General features: G+C 40.7%; 1 protein-coding gene across 2 annotated transcripts in view; it reads left to right on the top strand.

Moving 5' to 3' along the window:
• The first annotated feature begins 718 nt into the window (after positions 1 to 718).
• LOC131231399 (probable apyrase 6) overlaps positions 719 to 16,472 on the top strand; it is a 36,610-nt gene continuing 20,856 nt past the window's right edge. Inside the window, exons 1-3 of one of the 2 annotated variants that reach the window (XM_058227568.1) lie at positions 719 to 1,578; positions 13,175 to 13,287; positions 15,096 to 15,203. In XM_058227568.1, the coding sequence (XP_058083551.1) occupies positions 996 to 1,578; positions 13,175 to 13,287; positions 15,096 to 15,203 (804 nt within the window). In that variant the 5' untranslated portion in view covers positions 719 to 995. The remainder of the gene's footprint in view (positions 1,579 to 13,174; positions 13,288 to 15,095; positions 15,204 to 16,472) is intronic. The other variant, XM_058227575.1, reaches the window with a different exon arrangement.

The raw sequence follows: 16,472 nt of genomic DNA on the forward strand, positions 1-16,472 counted from the left end.
TGGGCCCTATAAATGGTCGCTATTATTTTTGGTACCCTGTGGATGTAATAAATACATCATTGTGGGGGCCATGTAACTTTGATCGTACAACTCGGAGCTCGAGGAGCGTCGGCGCTCGTCTTCGCACGACAGGTACACCAGCCAATCCTCTTCCGTTTAGACTAATGTACATGTCGGCAAGATGCATGGTTAATGGGTCCCTTCGCATAGATCATGTCCACTTGCTCAAGTACCGAACTCTTTGAAGACAAAATACGAAATGACAGGACGATAAAGAAAGATTTCTTGTACGGCTAAAGTAAAGTTATACGATGCTCCGGCTATATACAATGCTATATACAATGCATGCACGCATGTTAAATTGTGCAAATGACATGTATTATTGTAATTAAACCAACGAAATGGTGGAATCATATCACTAAGTTAGAATCTGAAAGTCAGTTTATTTGTACAATTCTAAATTCTGGTTTGTGATGCTTGGTTTTTGAAACAATAATATTGAATATCTTTCATTTTTACCCATAATTATATAATTAAATATAATTAATTTTTGATTGATGATGCATGTACCCATGGCACAGACGGTTTAGTTCGGATTACTTGTATGCCGCATGCAATTGCAAAGTAATTTCTAACTGCCTGCGTATCAACTGTCCCGCTCTGACGGACTACCAACGTATTTCTCGGAGAAATAACTACGGAACAGAAGCGCCAGAAAACCCGGTTCCACCGGTCAACCGACCGCGGGCCGGACCGTATCCTACATTATGGTGATGGTGCTGAAAACTCAAAATCCCTTGGTTGTCCAAGCACCATCCGATCAGAAATGGCGAGAGGACGGAGCGAGAGGGAGAAAACCTGAAAAGGAAAAAAAAGAATAATAATAAAAAAAAAACCTCTCCTTCTCCGATCGCCTGTCCTCTCCCTTCCTTCCTCCCTCCCTTCCTCGATCTCTGCCAAACCGTAAATAATTCTCCCGACGATCCGCCTCTTTGATGCGACGATTGAATGCCCGTTCTCCGGAAATAGATCATCTGCCATCCATGGATTCATCAAAACCCCAGACTCGCGCCATCTCCTCCCATCGGCTCAGCTTCTCAAATCCCAAGTCCGGCCGTGGAAATATCTGGATCTTCGTTGCGGCCGTCGTCGTCATCCTTGCCGTTTTCTTCTATCTCTCGGCCGTCACAAGGGGCTCCGGAAAGAAAGGGTATGGGATCGTGATCGACGCTGGAAGTACCGGGACGCGGATCCATGTTTTCGAGTTCTCGATGAGAAGAGGATTGCCCGTTCTGAAGTTTGGCGATGGGGGATCAGCGACAATGAAGGTGAATCCCGGGCTGTCGGACTTCGTGGCGGATCCCAGCGGCGCGGGGAGGTCGATTTTGGAACTTTTGAAGTTTGGGAAGGGAAGGGTACCAAAGGAGTTTTGGGAAGAGACAGAGGTTCGTCTTCTGGCGACTGCAGGATTGCGGAGGCTCGGCGTGGAAATTCAGGAGAGGATATTGGATTCGTGCAGGCGGGTTCTTAGGTCGTCTGGTTTCAGGTTCCGGGATGATTGGGCTTCCGTCATTACGGGTAAGCGATTCAGGTTTTTGTATTGGCTGTTGAAAGATAAAGGTTTTCCTGTTTTACATTCTAATCTTCTTCATTCTCATACAAACAGGCTGAGAATGTCATAAAAATTTATTGTAAAATCTTATACACGACTAGGTTTCAAATTTAAGTGAAAAAGAAAAAATGACAGGGCAGATCTTAGGATGTAAAATGTCAATGTAATCAACACAATCCTGCTTATCAATTTATCGTGTCTGAAGTAATTGCTAGGAGCATGCAATTGGAAATTTACAGGTAATGATCAAGTGTGTTATGCAATGTTGTCATATCGCATATGCGATTGTGCAGGATATATTTAACAAAAAAAAAAAAAAAATTTCAAAAAATTTTAAAAATCAGAAAATAGCGGAAATATATATATATATATATATATATATATATATATATATATATATATATATATATATATATATATATATATATATATATATATATATAGGAAGAACTTTCCTAAATTAATAGATAAATAATTTTATATGTTTAAAATACATTTGAGTGAAATAAAACCAATTAAAAATTACGTCATCAACATTTGACAATATAGTTAACAAATATCAATCAATACTTTGTAAGTAAACAAAATGAAGAAGCTATTTATTTATTATTGATCTATTATGACAAAACAATACTAAATGGTAAATGCTACTATATACATTGATCTATTTGCCATTGTGGCATTTGATCACCACCACTATTGTCATCATCACCATCATCATCTGAGTTCTCCTTCTCCCACATGCACTTCTTCTTTTTCTTCTTCTTCTTCTGTTGTTTTTTCATCATCTGTATGTACTAATACTTCATCAACATCTAACGGTGAATCTTGAGCCCAATTATCATCATCTCCTTCTCATTCTATCTCCTCAACTCTTCCACCGGTCAATTGCTACTACTCGCCCCCCTATCCTTCGCCTTTGAGTGGAAGTAGAAGTACCATCTCTAGGTGTCGATCCGTATGCAGCATATTCAACCTGTACCCATGTCAGGTCCTCCCCAGCAAATGCCAGGTCCCCAGTCTTTACGAGCCACTCGTTATCTGCATCCAACTCATTTAAGCAATTAGGGTTAAAGAAACTGGATTTTTCTTTCCTAGTATAGAATCGTTCTCGCAATTTTTGATTGTATTGGACGAAGACCAAGTTGTTGAGCTTCTTTTGCTTAAGGTGATTCCTTTTCTTAGTGCATATGAAAGAAAGTGTATTTGGCATTAGCTATTTAGTTAATTAGCTTACACTTATAAACTAAAGTTACAATTACCAAACTACAAGTCTGTAACACATTAATATATTAACATTTTCATTTCAAACTTACCGCCTCGAACGTACTTCAGTTACGCTCGCAACCGCTGGCAGAACGCGTGAGTCCAAGAATCCTCATGGCTAGCTTCTTTAGAACTGGATCCTTCCTGTTCGGGTCCACTCCATAGGTAGCCTACCGGTCAGCTGAGAAAAACAGTTTAAGTAAGTTAAACTTTGTAAATTAAAGTGTAAAAAACTATTTGTAAGAGAGCTGTATGGTGGGCGGTGTGGGAAGAAAGAAATGGGAGATGTTTTAAAGATATTTCAAAGTCGGTGGATTCCATAGTGAAAAGAGTATATCATTATATTATAGAATGGGCCTGTTTTGTGGTAAATTTAGAGAGTTATAATTTGTTTTCTTTGGGAGGGTAAGGCGGCCACTACCTCAGCCGGCCTCTTTCGTCTCTGTATTCCTTCCTTTTAATGAAATTGTTTTGTTATTTGTCAAAAGAAAAAAAGAGAGCTGAGACATTCATACTACTTATTGGGCAATTTCATTGTCCGATACTTGATGACAATATCTCTTGAGAATATGCCCCCACTCTTTGTTTAGAAGTCCAATAGAGCTGAGATCTTATTCTATTCTTCTCTATCTGGAATCATTCTTTCCAACACATCAATAAATCCAACCATATGTATAGTAAGTGCTTTTGTCGGATCAATAGAAGCGAATAAACAGGCTGGGTTAAGGATATAAGCAGCCGAATACAATGGAGATGACATTTGTTTGTCTCGTCTTCTATTTATAATATATATAATGTGATTGTAATCACGATGGACAGTTGAACCATTTGGATGAACTATCAGATTGAATTACAATTTCTTGAAATTACTGTCAGTAAGTTGGAGTTGGACTTGAAAGAAATGCAATTGCAAATGAGGGTTTCCAAACCCCTTAGGGCCCGTTTGGCCGGGTGGATTGGAAGGGATTGATTGGTATTAGGGTGGATGGCATGGATTTCTAGGTAATTATGGTGTTGTTAGTGGATTGTTTGGAGATCCATGGGATTGATATATCCCTGGATTGCTATATCCAGTCTGTTTGGGGCGCCCGGCCAATCCCGGTATTAAACCTTCTCATCCCTTCTAATCCCTCAAACCGAACACGTCCCAGGCAAATTTGAAGGATTAGGGTGGATTTGATGGGATTTAAATGTAATGATGGTGTTGTCAGTGGATTGTCTTGAGATACATGGGCTTGGGATCAGATCACCGACTCTGTTTGGCACGCCAGGCCAATCCCGGGATTTGACTTCCAATCCCTTCCAATACCATCCAATCCCTTCTAATCTGACCGGCCAAACCGGCCCTTATGTGTGACCCACTTGGGCCCAATCATATATATAGATTCTCCTTGGCGATATGAATCGTCCATTTCGCCAGCTGGCACTATGTACCATGGTGGAAGGATGTTGCATATATGGTTCCTCCTAAAGTTGTCGTGCTTCGTGTGGCTAACTGAGAGGAATATGATCCTTACCATCGACAACCTTCTAAAGAGCTCCATGGTTGTACCAAACAATTGTCTCTTGTGTATGAAAGTTGAGGACTCTATGGATCATTTGTTTATCCATTGTTCGTTCTCAAGAGTCTCTGGTCCAGCTTCCTTCGAGCATGGAAAGGTTACCTTGCTTGCCATCCTTTGGTCCCTTTGGAGCGAATGAAATAATCGATGCTTCCAGAATCAGTGGGTTTATTGAATGGAATTCTTAGTTAGGTTCTCTACTTCTGTTGTATATTAGGGAGTGGGTGCCATAGTTGTTTGGCGGGGCTACTTTTTGTAGGGGGCTATTGTTAGTTCATTTTTCTTTAGTTGTTTGTATTTTCCTCGATTGCTTTGTTTTGTTTGTCTGTCTTTGTTTTTTCTTTTGTTTTGGCCATTGGCCTCAATAAAGTTGCATCATCTTTAAAAAGAAGAAAAAAGAAAAAAGAAAAAGAGAGGTTGGATTTTAGGGTTTTCTTGCTATGCAAGTGAATAGTTCTTCTTTATAGACTCGTACTTTTGTAATTTCAAATCTGTCTCTGCCGTACGACATCTACAAAGACACACATAAGAAAAGAAAGGTGAACCAAGCAGGGAAACCTCCCAAATCCCATTCATTGACATCTTCACGAAGAATGGAGTGACCATCTCACAAATTAAAATTTGGTTCTGTGCTTGCTGTAGGTTAGAGGAGGGCGACGCCATCATCAAGTCCCTAACAGAGAATGACGTTTGGATCTTGTTTTGGTTGGGGACCAATCTCGACAAGGTGATGGCGATTGGATCCCTGTTCAATGATGAACCAATAGAGTAGATCCGTAAATGGTCCAAGGGATCGACGTTCGGGAGGAAAGATGTTCGGTTCTTGATCGGGGGGTTCCATTGGAGCTATGGTTCTATGAAGCCTTTATGGAGATTGGGGCTTGCTTGGGGGCGGTTTGCATAGTTGATGAAGCTACAGAGAGGCAATGAATTAGCGCAGCTTGAATCTGCGTTAAGAGGAATCGGTTGGATAAGGACCCCTGCTTGATTGGAGTGATCGTCGGTGACAAGGTCTCCCTGAAGATCGTAAGAGAGCTCCAGATTGGTGGGTGGCAGCGTTGTACAGTCATTCATTCCAGGGGGGATGGTGAAAGTATGCTTTGGGGAATTTCACGAAGACTTTCAACGACAGTTGTAGGTAGCAGAGTCTCGTGGGGACACTGGGGAAGAAGACCTAGAGTCGTCCATGGCGTGTCTGGAGGATCCTAACCAATTAGAGTTTGCCATTCTTCTTCCATGGAATTCTCCCCAAGGCAACTATCTCCTTGAGCCTTTGGAGCTCACACCTTTGTGTGCATCAAAGATGGGGGTCGACTCCATTGTAATTAGGCAGGACTTTTCGAAGGTGGTATTGATGATCCAAAATGTCAAGGTAGGGGTGCGTGATCTTTCGAAGAAACAGGTCAGTTGGTCTAAAGACATGCTTCAGAGGGTGGGGCGTATGATTGGTCTTTCCTATAGGACTCGGGACGAGGATGTCAGTGCATTTCTTCAATTTGTTGAAAGCAGTATTCGCAATATCGATACCATCGGCTGATATTATCGTTATCGTTGGCCAGTGACATGATATCCGCTGAAACCCCTCAGAAATTACCAAAAAAAAAAAAAAAAAAGATTTCTATGTATCGGCCAATATATCGCACGATATCGTACCATTTTTTTGGCTTGCATAATTACCCAAAAAAAAAATAAAAAAATAGAGAAAAGCTTTGAATTCAACAATCTTGATTTCCTTACCATTTTTTCTTCGAACAGAAGTAAGATTCAAATTACGCACGAGGTTTCGGCAAGAAATCTGCCAAAAAACCCTATAGATTTGGATTTAATTGAGGGAATTTGGGGGTTTTGGAGAGATTTTAGGGTTCCGGTCCTTCCGGAACCCTGACCGGAACCCTTTTCTGTTTCGAAAATGGGAGCGGATTAGCTGCTGATAGGTTGAGTGGCTAGATTCGCAACTAAAGTGATGTCAGCAAGTTGTGTGGGCCCCACCATGATGTATGTGTTGTATCCACACTCCATTTTGGAGAGATCATTTTAGGGAATGAGACAAAGAATGAGGCAGATCCAAAGCTAGAGTGGACCCCACCAAAGAAAACAATGGAGACAGTGATGCCTACCGTTGAAACCTTCCTAGGGCCATCATGAGATTTTTTTTGTGATCCAACCCGTTAATAAGTTTAACACAGACATGAACGAAGGGATAACATAAATATCAGCTTGATCGGAAACTTCTGTGGCCCCAATATGTTTTTAATGGTGGGCATTTAATCCTCATTGTTTTCTATGTTGGGGTCCACTCGAGCTTTGGATTTGACTCATTCTTTGGCTCCTGCCCTAAAATGATCTCTCCAAAATGATGGATGGTGTGGATACAACACATACATTATGGTGGGGCCCATAGAACTTGGTGACATCACTTCAACAACCAATCTGGCTACTCAACTGGTGTGGGTACGTGTCGCGCAAAGACAAGCGCTGACGCTCCTCATCTCCGAGTTGTACGAATGGTATGAAGGAGATCAAAGTAACATGGCCCCAAAATGATGTATTTATTATATCCACACGGTTCATCCATTTTCTAAGATCATTTTAGAGGATTATCCCAAAAATGAGTCATACCCAAAGCTCAAGTGGACCACGCCACAAATGGAAGTGGGGACAATGATTCTCACCATTAAAACATTTGTAGGGCCCACCAAAATGTTTTTTTTTTTCCATCCAATCTGTTAATAAGGTCACACAAACCTGGATGTAGAGGAAAAACAAATATCATATTGATCCAAACCTTCTATGACCCCTAAAAGGGTATCAGTGGTAGACATTCAATCCCCCATTGCTTTTTACAGTATGGTCCACTTGATCTCTCGATCTATCTTATGTTTCGTCTCAAGCCTTATGACAAGCTCGCCAAATGGATGGACGGTTTGGATATGACACATACCTCATGATGGGACCCACAGAATTTGGTGATGTTAACACACCAGCCAGATCGATGGTGTATGGTACACCCTCCTATCCACTTCCTTTGCTGCGTCTCGTTAACTCGAGATGAATGTCCTGTGCGGGCTGTGGGGTCCACTTGATGTGTATGTTTTATCCAATCCGTACATTCATTCTGGAAGATCATTTTAGGGCATCAGTTCAAAAAATGAGACCTTTTTAAGGCTTAAGTGGACCACACCATAGGAATTAGTGGAGATTGAATGCTTACCATTGATAACTTTTCGGTAGGGACAAGTTTTGGATCAAGCTGATATTTATTTTTTACCTTCATTTAGGTCTGTGACCTTATGAACAGGTTAGATAGCCAAATAAACATCGCGATAGGCCCTATAATGTTTTGAACATATTAGATGGCAAATAACTCAATCACCACTATTTAATGTGGTGTGGTCCACTTGAGCGCTAAATCTGCCTCTTTTTTAGGATCATGCCCTAAAAGGACCTGTCAAAATGTATGAATGGCGTGGATAAAACATATGTAATATAGTGGGCCCCATACAACCCTTGATAGGTCCGTCCATCTCTTGCTATGTATCCGTGAAGCCCAACTTGGGCGAGACCCTGGAACCAGCGATGTGGGTGGGACCCCTGACTGTAGGGGCCACCTCGATGTATGAATTGTATATCCACACCATTCATATCCTTTTTCAACTTATTTTAGGCCATGGTCCTAGAAATCAATAAGATAATAGTGTTAGGTGGACCACACTATATGAAACAGTGGTTAATGACCATTGAAAACCTTTTGTGGGCCACAAACCACAAAAGGTTTCACATCAAGGTGATATTTGTTTGTCTTTCATCCAAATCTGTATGACTTTATCAATTGGTTGTGTTTTCATACATGTCTTGATACATTTATAAATGTTATGCATCATATTTGAATACAGTGGTCTTAGTTCAATCAGACAACACATAGCTTAGGACCCTATACAAAGGAAACCTATTATGTGCACTTCTTTGTGAGATTCTATGATTTAAAAGTGTGTGTTAAGGTCTTTTTAAATAAGCCTTGAAGTTTCATGGAAAAATTCAACCATTTTTCCAATGTTTCCCCATGTTTCTCAAAAAGTGCGATAAATTACGCGATACAAACAATATATCCCGTGCGATAACCAATATGTATCTGTATCCCAAGGGTGCGATACATTGCGCGATACCGATATTTCGAACATTGGTTGAAAGCAAGGGGAGGCATTTTCGTCGGGACCCAGAAGCACTTAAGCCAAGGAAATATCCCAAGGGTTGGAGGGAGTTGCTAAGCCTTGAATGTTCAATCAATTCTGTGTTTGCAGAAAAGGCAAGTGGAGCCAGAAGGGAAGAGGGGTGAGGCTAGTTGTTCAACGTTAGTTCTCAGCTGGAACATCAGAGGTCTTTGGAGCAAGGAAAAAAGGGCCCAGGTTAGAAAATGTTGCAGAAAACTCAAGGCAGAAGTTTTGTGCCTCCAGGAAATTAAAATGCGGAATTTTGACAGGTGCACCTTAGACTGAGTATGGGGAATTAAAAATAAGGATTGGATTGTGCTGGACCCTATAGGTTTAGCAGGCAGTATATTGGTTGCTTGGAACACTGATATATGGAGTAAAGAGGATAGTTTCATCGGCAGCTTTTTCATCTTAGTGGTTCTCAAAGATGTCTCTTTTGATTTTAGATGGGTGCTCTTAGGGGCTATGGACCTTTTCAAGCAGGCCTAAGAGAGCAGTCATGGAAGGAGTTATCCACTTTCAGAGAGAGGTGGGGGTTTCCTTACTGCTTTTTTTTTTTTTTTGGGGGGGGGGGTTTCAACATCATTCGCTTCACATACGAAATGTCTCCAAGAGGTCATGTGCCACACAATATGCGTGATTTTGTAGAATGGGTCAGCAGGAACAAGCTCATGCATTTATCAATGAAGGGCTCCAAATTTACATGGTTGAATGGGTGGGAGCAGGCTGTTTTAGCTCTTCTAGACATATTTTTGGTGTCTAGTGACTGGTTAGAGAGGTTTTCCCTAGTTCATTAAAAGGGTCTTCTAAGAATGGTATCAGATCATCGCCCAATCAGCTTGGAGGTTCTAGATGATAACTGGGGTCCTAAACCTCCCTTGGTTTGAACTCGAAGGGTTCAACAAGTTAATAGCCGTTAGGCTTCGTGGGGTTCAGATTTGGCTGCAGGTTAAAAATGCTGAAAGAAAAGCTCAAGGTATGGTAATTCTTGGAGCTTGGGAATCAGAACTAGACATTATGATTCAAGACATTCATGAGCTCAATTTGAAAGAGGAGGGCACTGAGCTTGTTGGAGGAGGAAAAGTCTAGACAATTCTTTTTTGTTGATTTATGCTAATCAGCTCAAAGAAGAAATTAAATGGAGGCAAAGATCTCCTACTTTGTGGCTAAAGGAAGGGGACAAAAATACATGGTTCTTCCATAATTTAGCTAGCTCTAGAGCAAGGTGCTATAGAATTAGTAGCTTGGTTGTGGAAAGCGAAAAGGTGTCATTGAAAAGGAAAATTTTGTGAAGTGATCGACAATTTTTACAAAAATCTGCTTTCTAGAGATGTATGGCTGAGACCGAGTTTAGATTATTTGGATACCAATTATTTAGAAAGGCCGTTTCTGGAAGAGGAGATTAACGCAAGGGTTGACTCTTTGAGAAGGGACAAGTTGCTGGGCCCTGACGGCTTCCCTATGGCATTTTTATTTTCCAGAAATTCTGGCTCATTATTAAAGCAGATCTGGTAGAGTTCTTTGCTGAATTTCATGAGAGAGGTTGCCTTTCACTAGATTTGGGTGCCTTGTTTATTGCCTTAATTCCAAAGAAAGCAGGCATAGAGGAGCGGGAGGATTTCAGAGCCATAAGTCTCATTGCAGGGCATTACAAGTTCCTAGCCAAAGCCCTTGTGCAACATTTTCGGAACGCTCTATCAAGCATTATTTCTGATGCTTGTGTAGAAAGGCAGCCAAATTCTAGACTGTGCTGTCATTTTGAGTGCATTGACTCCAAATACTGAGAAGGGAAGGACAGGGTAGTGTGCAAGTTGGATATGGAAATGGCATGTGATCATGTGGATTGGGCCTTAAATATATGTTGGGAAGATTGGGTTGCGACAAAAAATGGACGGGTTGGGTGCATGCTTCTGTCAGTCTGGCCACTTTTTCAGTTTTGGTTAATGGGTCTCCAAAAGGGTTCTTCAAATCTTCTAGGGGTGTTAGACATGAAGGTCCACCATCTCCTTATCTATTTGTGATTGTAGTTGAGGCCGTCAGCAAGATCTTGTAGAAAGGTGAGGGGGTGGGTTTAATCTATGGCTTTAAAGTTGTAGAAGTAGGTGTGAAAGTAATTGTCTACAGTATGCATATGACACCTTATTATTTTGCGATGCAAATGGAGAGAAGGTTGACAATCTCTGAAAGATTATCAATGTTGTTTTGAGCTAGTGACAGGTTTGAAGATAAACATAGAAAAAAGCCAAATCCTTATAATCCGGTTAAGTGGCGAGGAGATGCGTGTCTTAGTGTAAGTGTTGGCTGCCATGTGGGTTTGTTCCCCTCCAAGTACCTGGGGCTACCCCTCCAAGTACCTGGGGCTACCTCTCTGCATTGGAAACACCCAAGCATCTTTGGGATAGGGTGGTAGAGAGTTGAAAGGAATTTGTCGATCTGGAAAAGTCGTCACTTATCATTGGGAGGTTGAATCGCCCTCATCAAAGCTACCTTCTTTAACATGCCATTGTATTTCATGTCTCTTTTCAAATGTCCGAAGGCGATGCTAACTGAGTTAGAAAGCTAAGAGGAGACATTTTTTTTTCTTGGGTTTGGAGCTTATGAATTTGGCTCTTTTGGGCAAATGGTTCTGGTGGTTGGTGGTTGGGTACTGAAGAAGGTAGGTTGTGGAGAGAACTTGTTGCGTGCAAGTATGGCACTCTGGGCAAATGGTTCTGGTGGTTGGTGGTTGGGTACTGAAGAAGGTAGGTTGTGGAGAGAACTTGTTGCGTGCAAGTATGGCACTCATGTAGGGGGATGGAAGATAAAGAGGTCATCAATCTATCGTGCCTCTTGGATATGGAAAGCGGTGGAGTCATTTGTGACCTTGTTAAGTCAAGGTATCTTGCTTGCCTTGGGAGATGACTATGGGATTTGGTTTTGGGAAGATCCGTGGTGTGAGGGAAGAAGACTCTGTGACACCTTTTTTAGGGTGGCCATTTTAGCTTCTAAAAGGGATATCTCAGTGGCTCGGTGTTTCTCCTTTTCAGGTAAATTTGGAGTGTGGTTATTTCCATGTAGAAGAGATTTATCTGATGATGAGATCTCGAAGTTCGATTCTTTGTTGGATAGCCTCTGGTTCTTCTCTCTATCTCAAGGGGAATGTGACTCTAGTGTGGCACACATATAGTTCGGGCCATTTCTTTGTTTTGTCCTTTTACAAGATACTCTTTGACTTGCTACCAACATTTGTTTCTCGTTTTCCTTTCCTTTTTTTTTTTTTTTTTTTTTGTTCTTTTTGTTTTGTGGGGCTTCTCTGAGAGCAGTGGCCTTTGTTTGGCTTTTGGGTAGGAAAAGGGAGCTAACGATCGATAATCTTCAGAAGAGATCCATGATCATCCCTAATATCTACATCACATGCAGGGCTAATGCATAATCTATTCACTACCTTGCACTTTTGCTCGCAAGATTTGGGATTTCTTCCTCAAAATTTTTAGTATGGGATGGGTCATGCCAAAGTCGATGGATAGTTTACTATGGGCTTGGCATGGAGGGGCCCCTGGGAAAGACGGCAAGGCCCTATGGCAGCTAATGATGGATGCAGTTTTGTGGGGCATTTTGGGGGGAAAGGAAAGGGCATTGTTTTCAAAACAGATGTGTGTCTAAGGAGGTGGTACAAAAATAAATAAATTTCATCTGAGAGATTGGACCTCCATTGTGTTGGAGGTGAGATATGCCTCCGCTATTTATTTATTTTTTTCTCCTTTTTTGCAAAGTTGCAGTTGGCTTGTATTCTTTCCCTGCCTTGCTTTTGCTTGGTGGACTATTCAAAAAAATTCTTATTATCTCTAAAAAAAAAAAGAAAAAAAGAAAAAGAAAAAGACACACATGACTCTATTATTCTAAAATAAGGAAGAATCCCAAAATACACTAATATATAGACCTAAGGCTCTCCCTTTATTCAATTACGCTTTTCTTGCTTTCCTATTAAAGATTCCCAACACATTAATGTATCTTGTTAAATATTCCTCAAGACATTAATGTATTGTATTACAGATCTCCCAAGACATTAATATATCATATTAAAGATCCGCAAGACAAATCTTCCAAAACAGAAAACTGTTAATGACATGATGACACATAAGGTCCTTGCACTTGGAACCTAATACTGAAGACAACCCAAAGGACTTCCTAATTTAAAAATCGTAACAAAATCACTCAGAATGTTTACTTAATAAGGACTTCAAGGAATCAAGCTACAGCCACACATCAGATCCATTTCTCTTAAAAAATATGTAAGCACAACTCAAAACATTGTCCCACCAGATGGGCTAAGAATAGCCCCAGCATCCGATCATAGCCCAATTGGGTCGCATAATAGTGTGCCTCTTTGTGAAAATGTATCCGAAGATTGGGAAACAGTTATGTTTATGCGAAGATCTCATAGCATGCTGGATTTTTGTCTCCTACCATTTCTTACCATTTCTATGTAGTACTTCCAGTTTTTTACCACCGTAGAAGCTTGATAGTGCATGGTGTTATTGATGTAGGCTCTGATGAAGGTATTTATGCTTGGGTTGCGGCAAACTATGCCCTTGGTACTCTAGGAGGTGATCCTCAGCAAACAACTGGGATAGTTGAACTTGGTGGGGCTTCTGCTCAGGTTTAGTTTCTTTTTCTGTACTTTTATTGTCTTTTGCCCCCTTGTTTGTGTTCATAGCATCTCATTTCATTGCAAATGCCAAGGATGGCTTGGACAACATTTTGTAGCATTATTTTTTACATGCCCCTTCAAATTTCTGTGAGAGTTTGGTGAAATCTTAGTTTTGTACACTTCATTTTTTTAAAGCCCTATTACTGAAGAATTTCTACTCCTTTATTACTCGTTCTTATTTATATTGTTCTAGTGGCAAAGAGTGATGAAAATAAGTAATATTACTGCAGATCATCCCACTGTAAGATTTATGCTTTATTAATTTCTCAATGGATGTAAAATTGTAAATATTAAAAGTTCTATGAAGTTCTATCATGATGCACGCTTCATAGGAGTTCTATGAAGTGCTTTTCTCACCAGCATGTGACAAGTTTAGGAGCTAAGTCATTATTGGGCCACTTATCTATTGTCTGACCTTTGTGGATAGATTGTAGCAAGAAAATGCAATGATTAGATAATCCTAACCATCTGACTGTTTTGGTCATTGAATATGTTTGGTTGCTCATTTTTGCTCAACTTTGCTGTAATCATCCATTTACCACTGATTTGATGCTACCATAATCTGATAAACTTGATTTTTAGTCTATGGCCTTTCCACCTGATGGTCACCAGATCAACAGTCTTGATCACTGTAAAGAAGTGCAACACCTACTGTGGGTGATGTTCTCGCAAACACTTCACAAACTCATGAAGCATGCATGTAAGTAGCACTCTTCTTTAGGTCATTTTTACTCAAGAATTGTCTATCATTATGGGTGCAAGTGCTTTAAGTGTTTGTGGTGAATGTAGAATTGCAGTCTTCTTTGATGGATGGCTTTCCAAAGTCCGAAACTGTTCTCACTACTTCTCTGTTCTACCTTTAAGATGCAGTTTGTTTGTGATTACTGGTGGTTGAAGGTGTCAGTTGCCTGATGGGTCAAGGGATTCGCTGGAATCAACCCAGCCAGGTCATGGGCCTGTCATTGTGTTGGGAAAAGTAGAATTACCTTGATTTTTTTTACTAGGCCCTGGTTTCCTAGGCCGACACAGGACTATGTTGACTCGGCCTGGTTTGAACAAGATGGCTGTGAAGAAGAAGAAGACCCTGCTTTCCCAGGTCGACTCAGGACTCAGCCTGTTTTAACTGGTAGACTGAGTTGGCACAAGGAGGAAGAAGAGCCCTGTTTTCCTGTGTCAACTCGGGACTCATTTGACTTGGCTTGGCTTCAACAGGTTCATTGAGTTGACCCAAGACACTATTAGTGGAAAGTGATCCATATTGCTCATAAGATATTGCAGAGACTCACATGAAACCCTGCAATCACCTGATTATTGAATACCTGGTTGTCCACCTGTAATATGATGCTCCTTTGTCATGTAATCTTATCACATCCTAGGAATGTATAGAGAATTTTTGTGACTTTCCACATGGTTACTCATTTTCCATCACACATGGAAATAAATACCATTATTTATTAACATGTTTGCCAAAAGACCATTTTGCTTCGTTACATAACCACCAAAAATTTTTGAGCTGTCAATAGAATGAGCTTAAGCTATGCCTTGAAACTAATAGGGACTGTGCTATGCCTGAATGTTGCTAAATTTCTTTCAGGAGGCCTGTATGTTGATAAATTAGCACTATGATGACTCAATCCAGTTCTAGAGTAGTTGAAAAATGTGTTGAAATACTTCTCCCTGTTTTGTACAGTAAACTTTGGGGCCACCTTATATTGATTTTACAACTGTTTTACATCACCCGAGCAATTTTATTTCAGGTAACATTTGTTTCAAGTGAGCCGCTGCCCCCTGAGTACTCTCATACTCTTAAATTCGGGGAATTTTCATATAAGCTCTACAGTCACAGCTTGCTTCATTTGGGTCAGGTGATTTTTCTGCCAAATTAATTCAACTTCCTCAGTAATGCTAATGTTTTGTTCATATTGATTACCTTATAGCCTTTGCTTGTGCTGTTAGATTTAACAGACTGTTGTATTTAATTGGCCTATGACATCATGCACAGTATCCACAATTCTCTATTACTTGCAAATACCTAGTAATTAGTCAATTCTAATACTTCTTTCAGTTTGTACTTACATTTGTTTAGTTTTCTTGGGTAAAAGAAGAGCATGATAGCATAAAAAACCTAGCTGGTAGATTTTGCAACACATTGCAGTTCCTGCTTTAGACCAATTAATCTGGGATTAGTGCTCTATGGAATCTCCATTTCGATGACCTGCAGGAGTACTCTCACAAAAACATTGAGAATAATGTGCTCTGGCCTCCCTAGTCCATGCACTGTGCAGATAAAAAGGGAAATTGACCTAGTGACCTTGATGTATGGTCAAATTTCCTAAAGAGATTGAACCCTTAAAATATTCCGTAGGTGGCCTTTTGACACGACTTCGAAAATTACTCGGACCAAAATGCCTTTGTCCTTGTTTTAGTTGTACGGTTTTCTAGGGAATAAGAAGTTATGTCGTATTTAATGCCAAGAAAATGATGTGTACGGAACCCTTTTTTGCGCATGGGCAAGGACTAAACTCGTGGGGCCCACATTGATGTATGTGTATAATCCATGCCGCCCATCCTTTTTGCCGTGTCATTTTAGGGCCAGGGCCCAAATATCAACTGGATCTAGAGCTCGTGTGGGTCACATAATGGAAAATAATGGTGACAATGGCACCCACTGTTGAAACTTTCCAGGCTCACTGTTATGTTTGTTAGAAGTGGACACTGCCCAAGTCAGGACTTTTTGGGCCCATAGCGAGCTGTCAGACAAGGTGGATGGAATGGATCGCCCTATTGTGGGCCTTAGGCTATTGTACCGATGGCTATCCTTTCCTTTGGTAGTAAAGGAAGTTAGCATGTAACAACCGCGACCCATATAACATGACAACCAAGACCCATATAACATGATAACTACGATCCAAGACAACTACAACCCATGACAATCATGACTCATATAACATGACAACCACGACCCATGACAACTATGACCCTTACCACATTACAACCACGACCCTTTCCGCATTACAACCACGACCCTTTCCGCATTACAACCATGACCCGGGTATGGGTCATGGTTGTCATGAGGTAAGGGTCGTGGTTGTCATGCTATACAGGTCATAGTCTTCATTTTATAGGCCTTGACA

This window comes from Magnolia sinica, chromosome 2, assembly GCF_029962835.1.
Source record: "Magnolia sinica isolate HGM2019 chromosome 2, MsV1, whole genome shotgun sequence".
In the NCBI taxonomy this organism is placed as follows: Eukaryota; Viridiplantae; Streptophyta; class Magnoliopsida; order Magnoliales; family Magnoliaceae; genus Magnolia; species Magnolia sinica.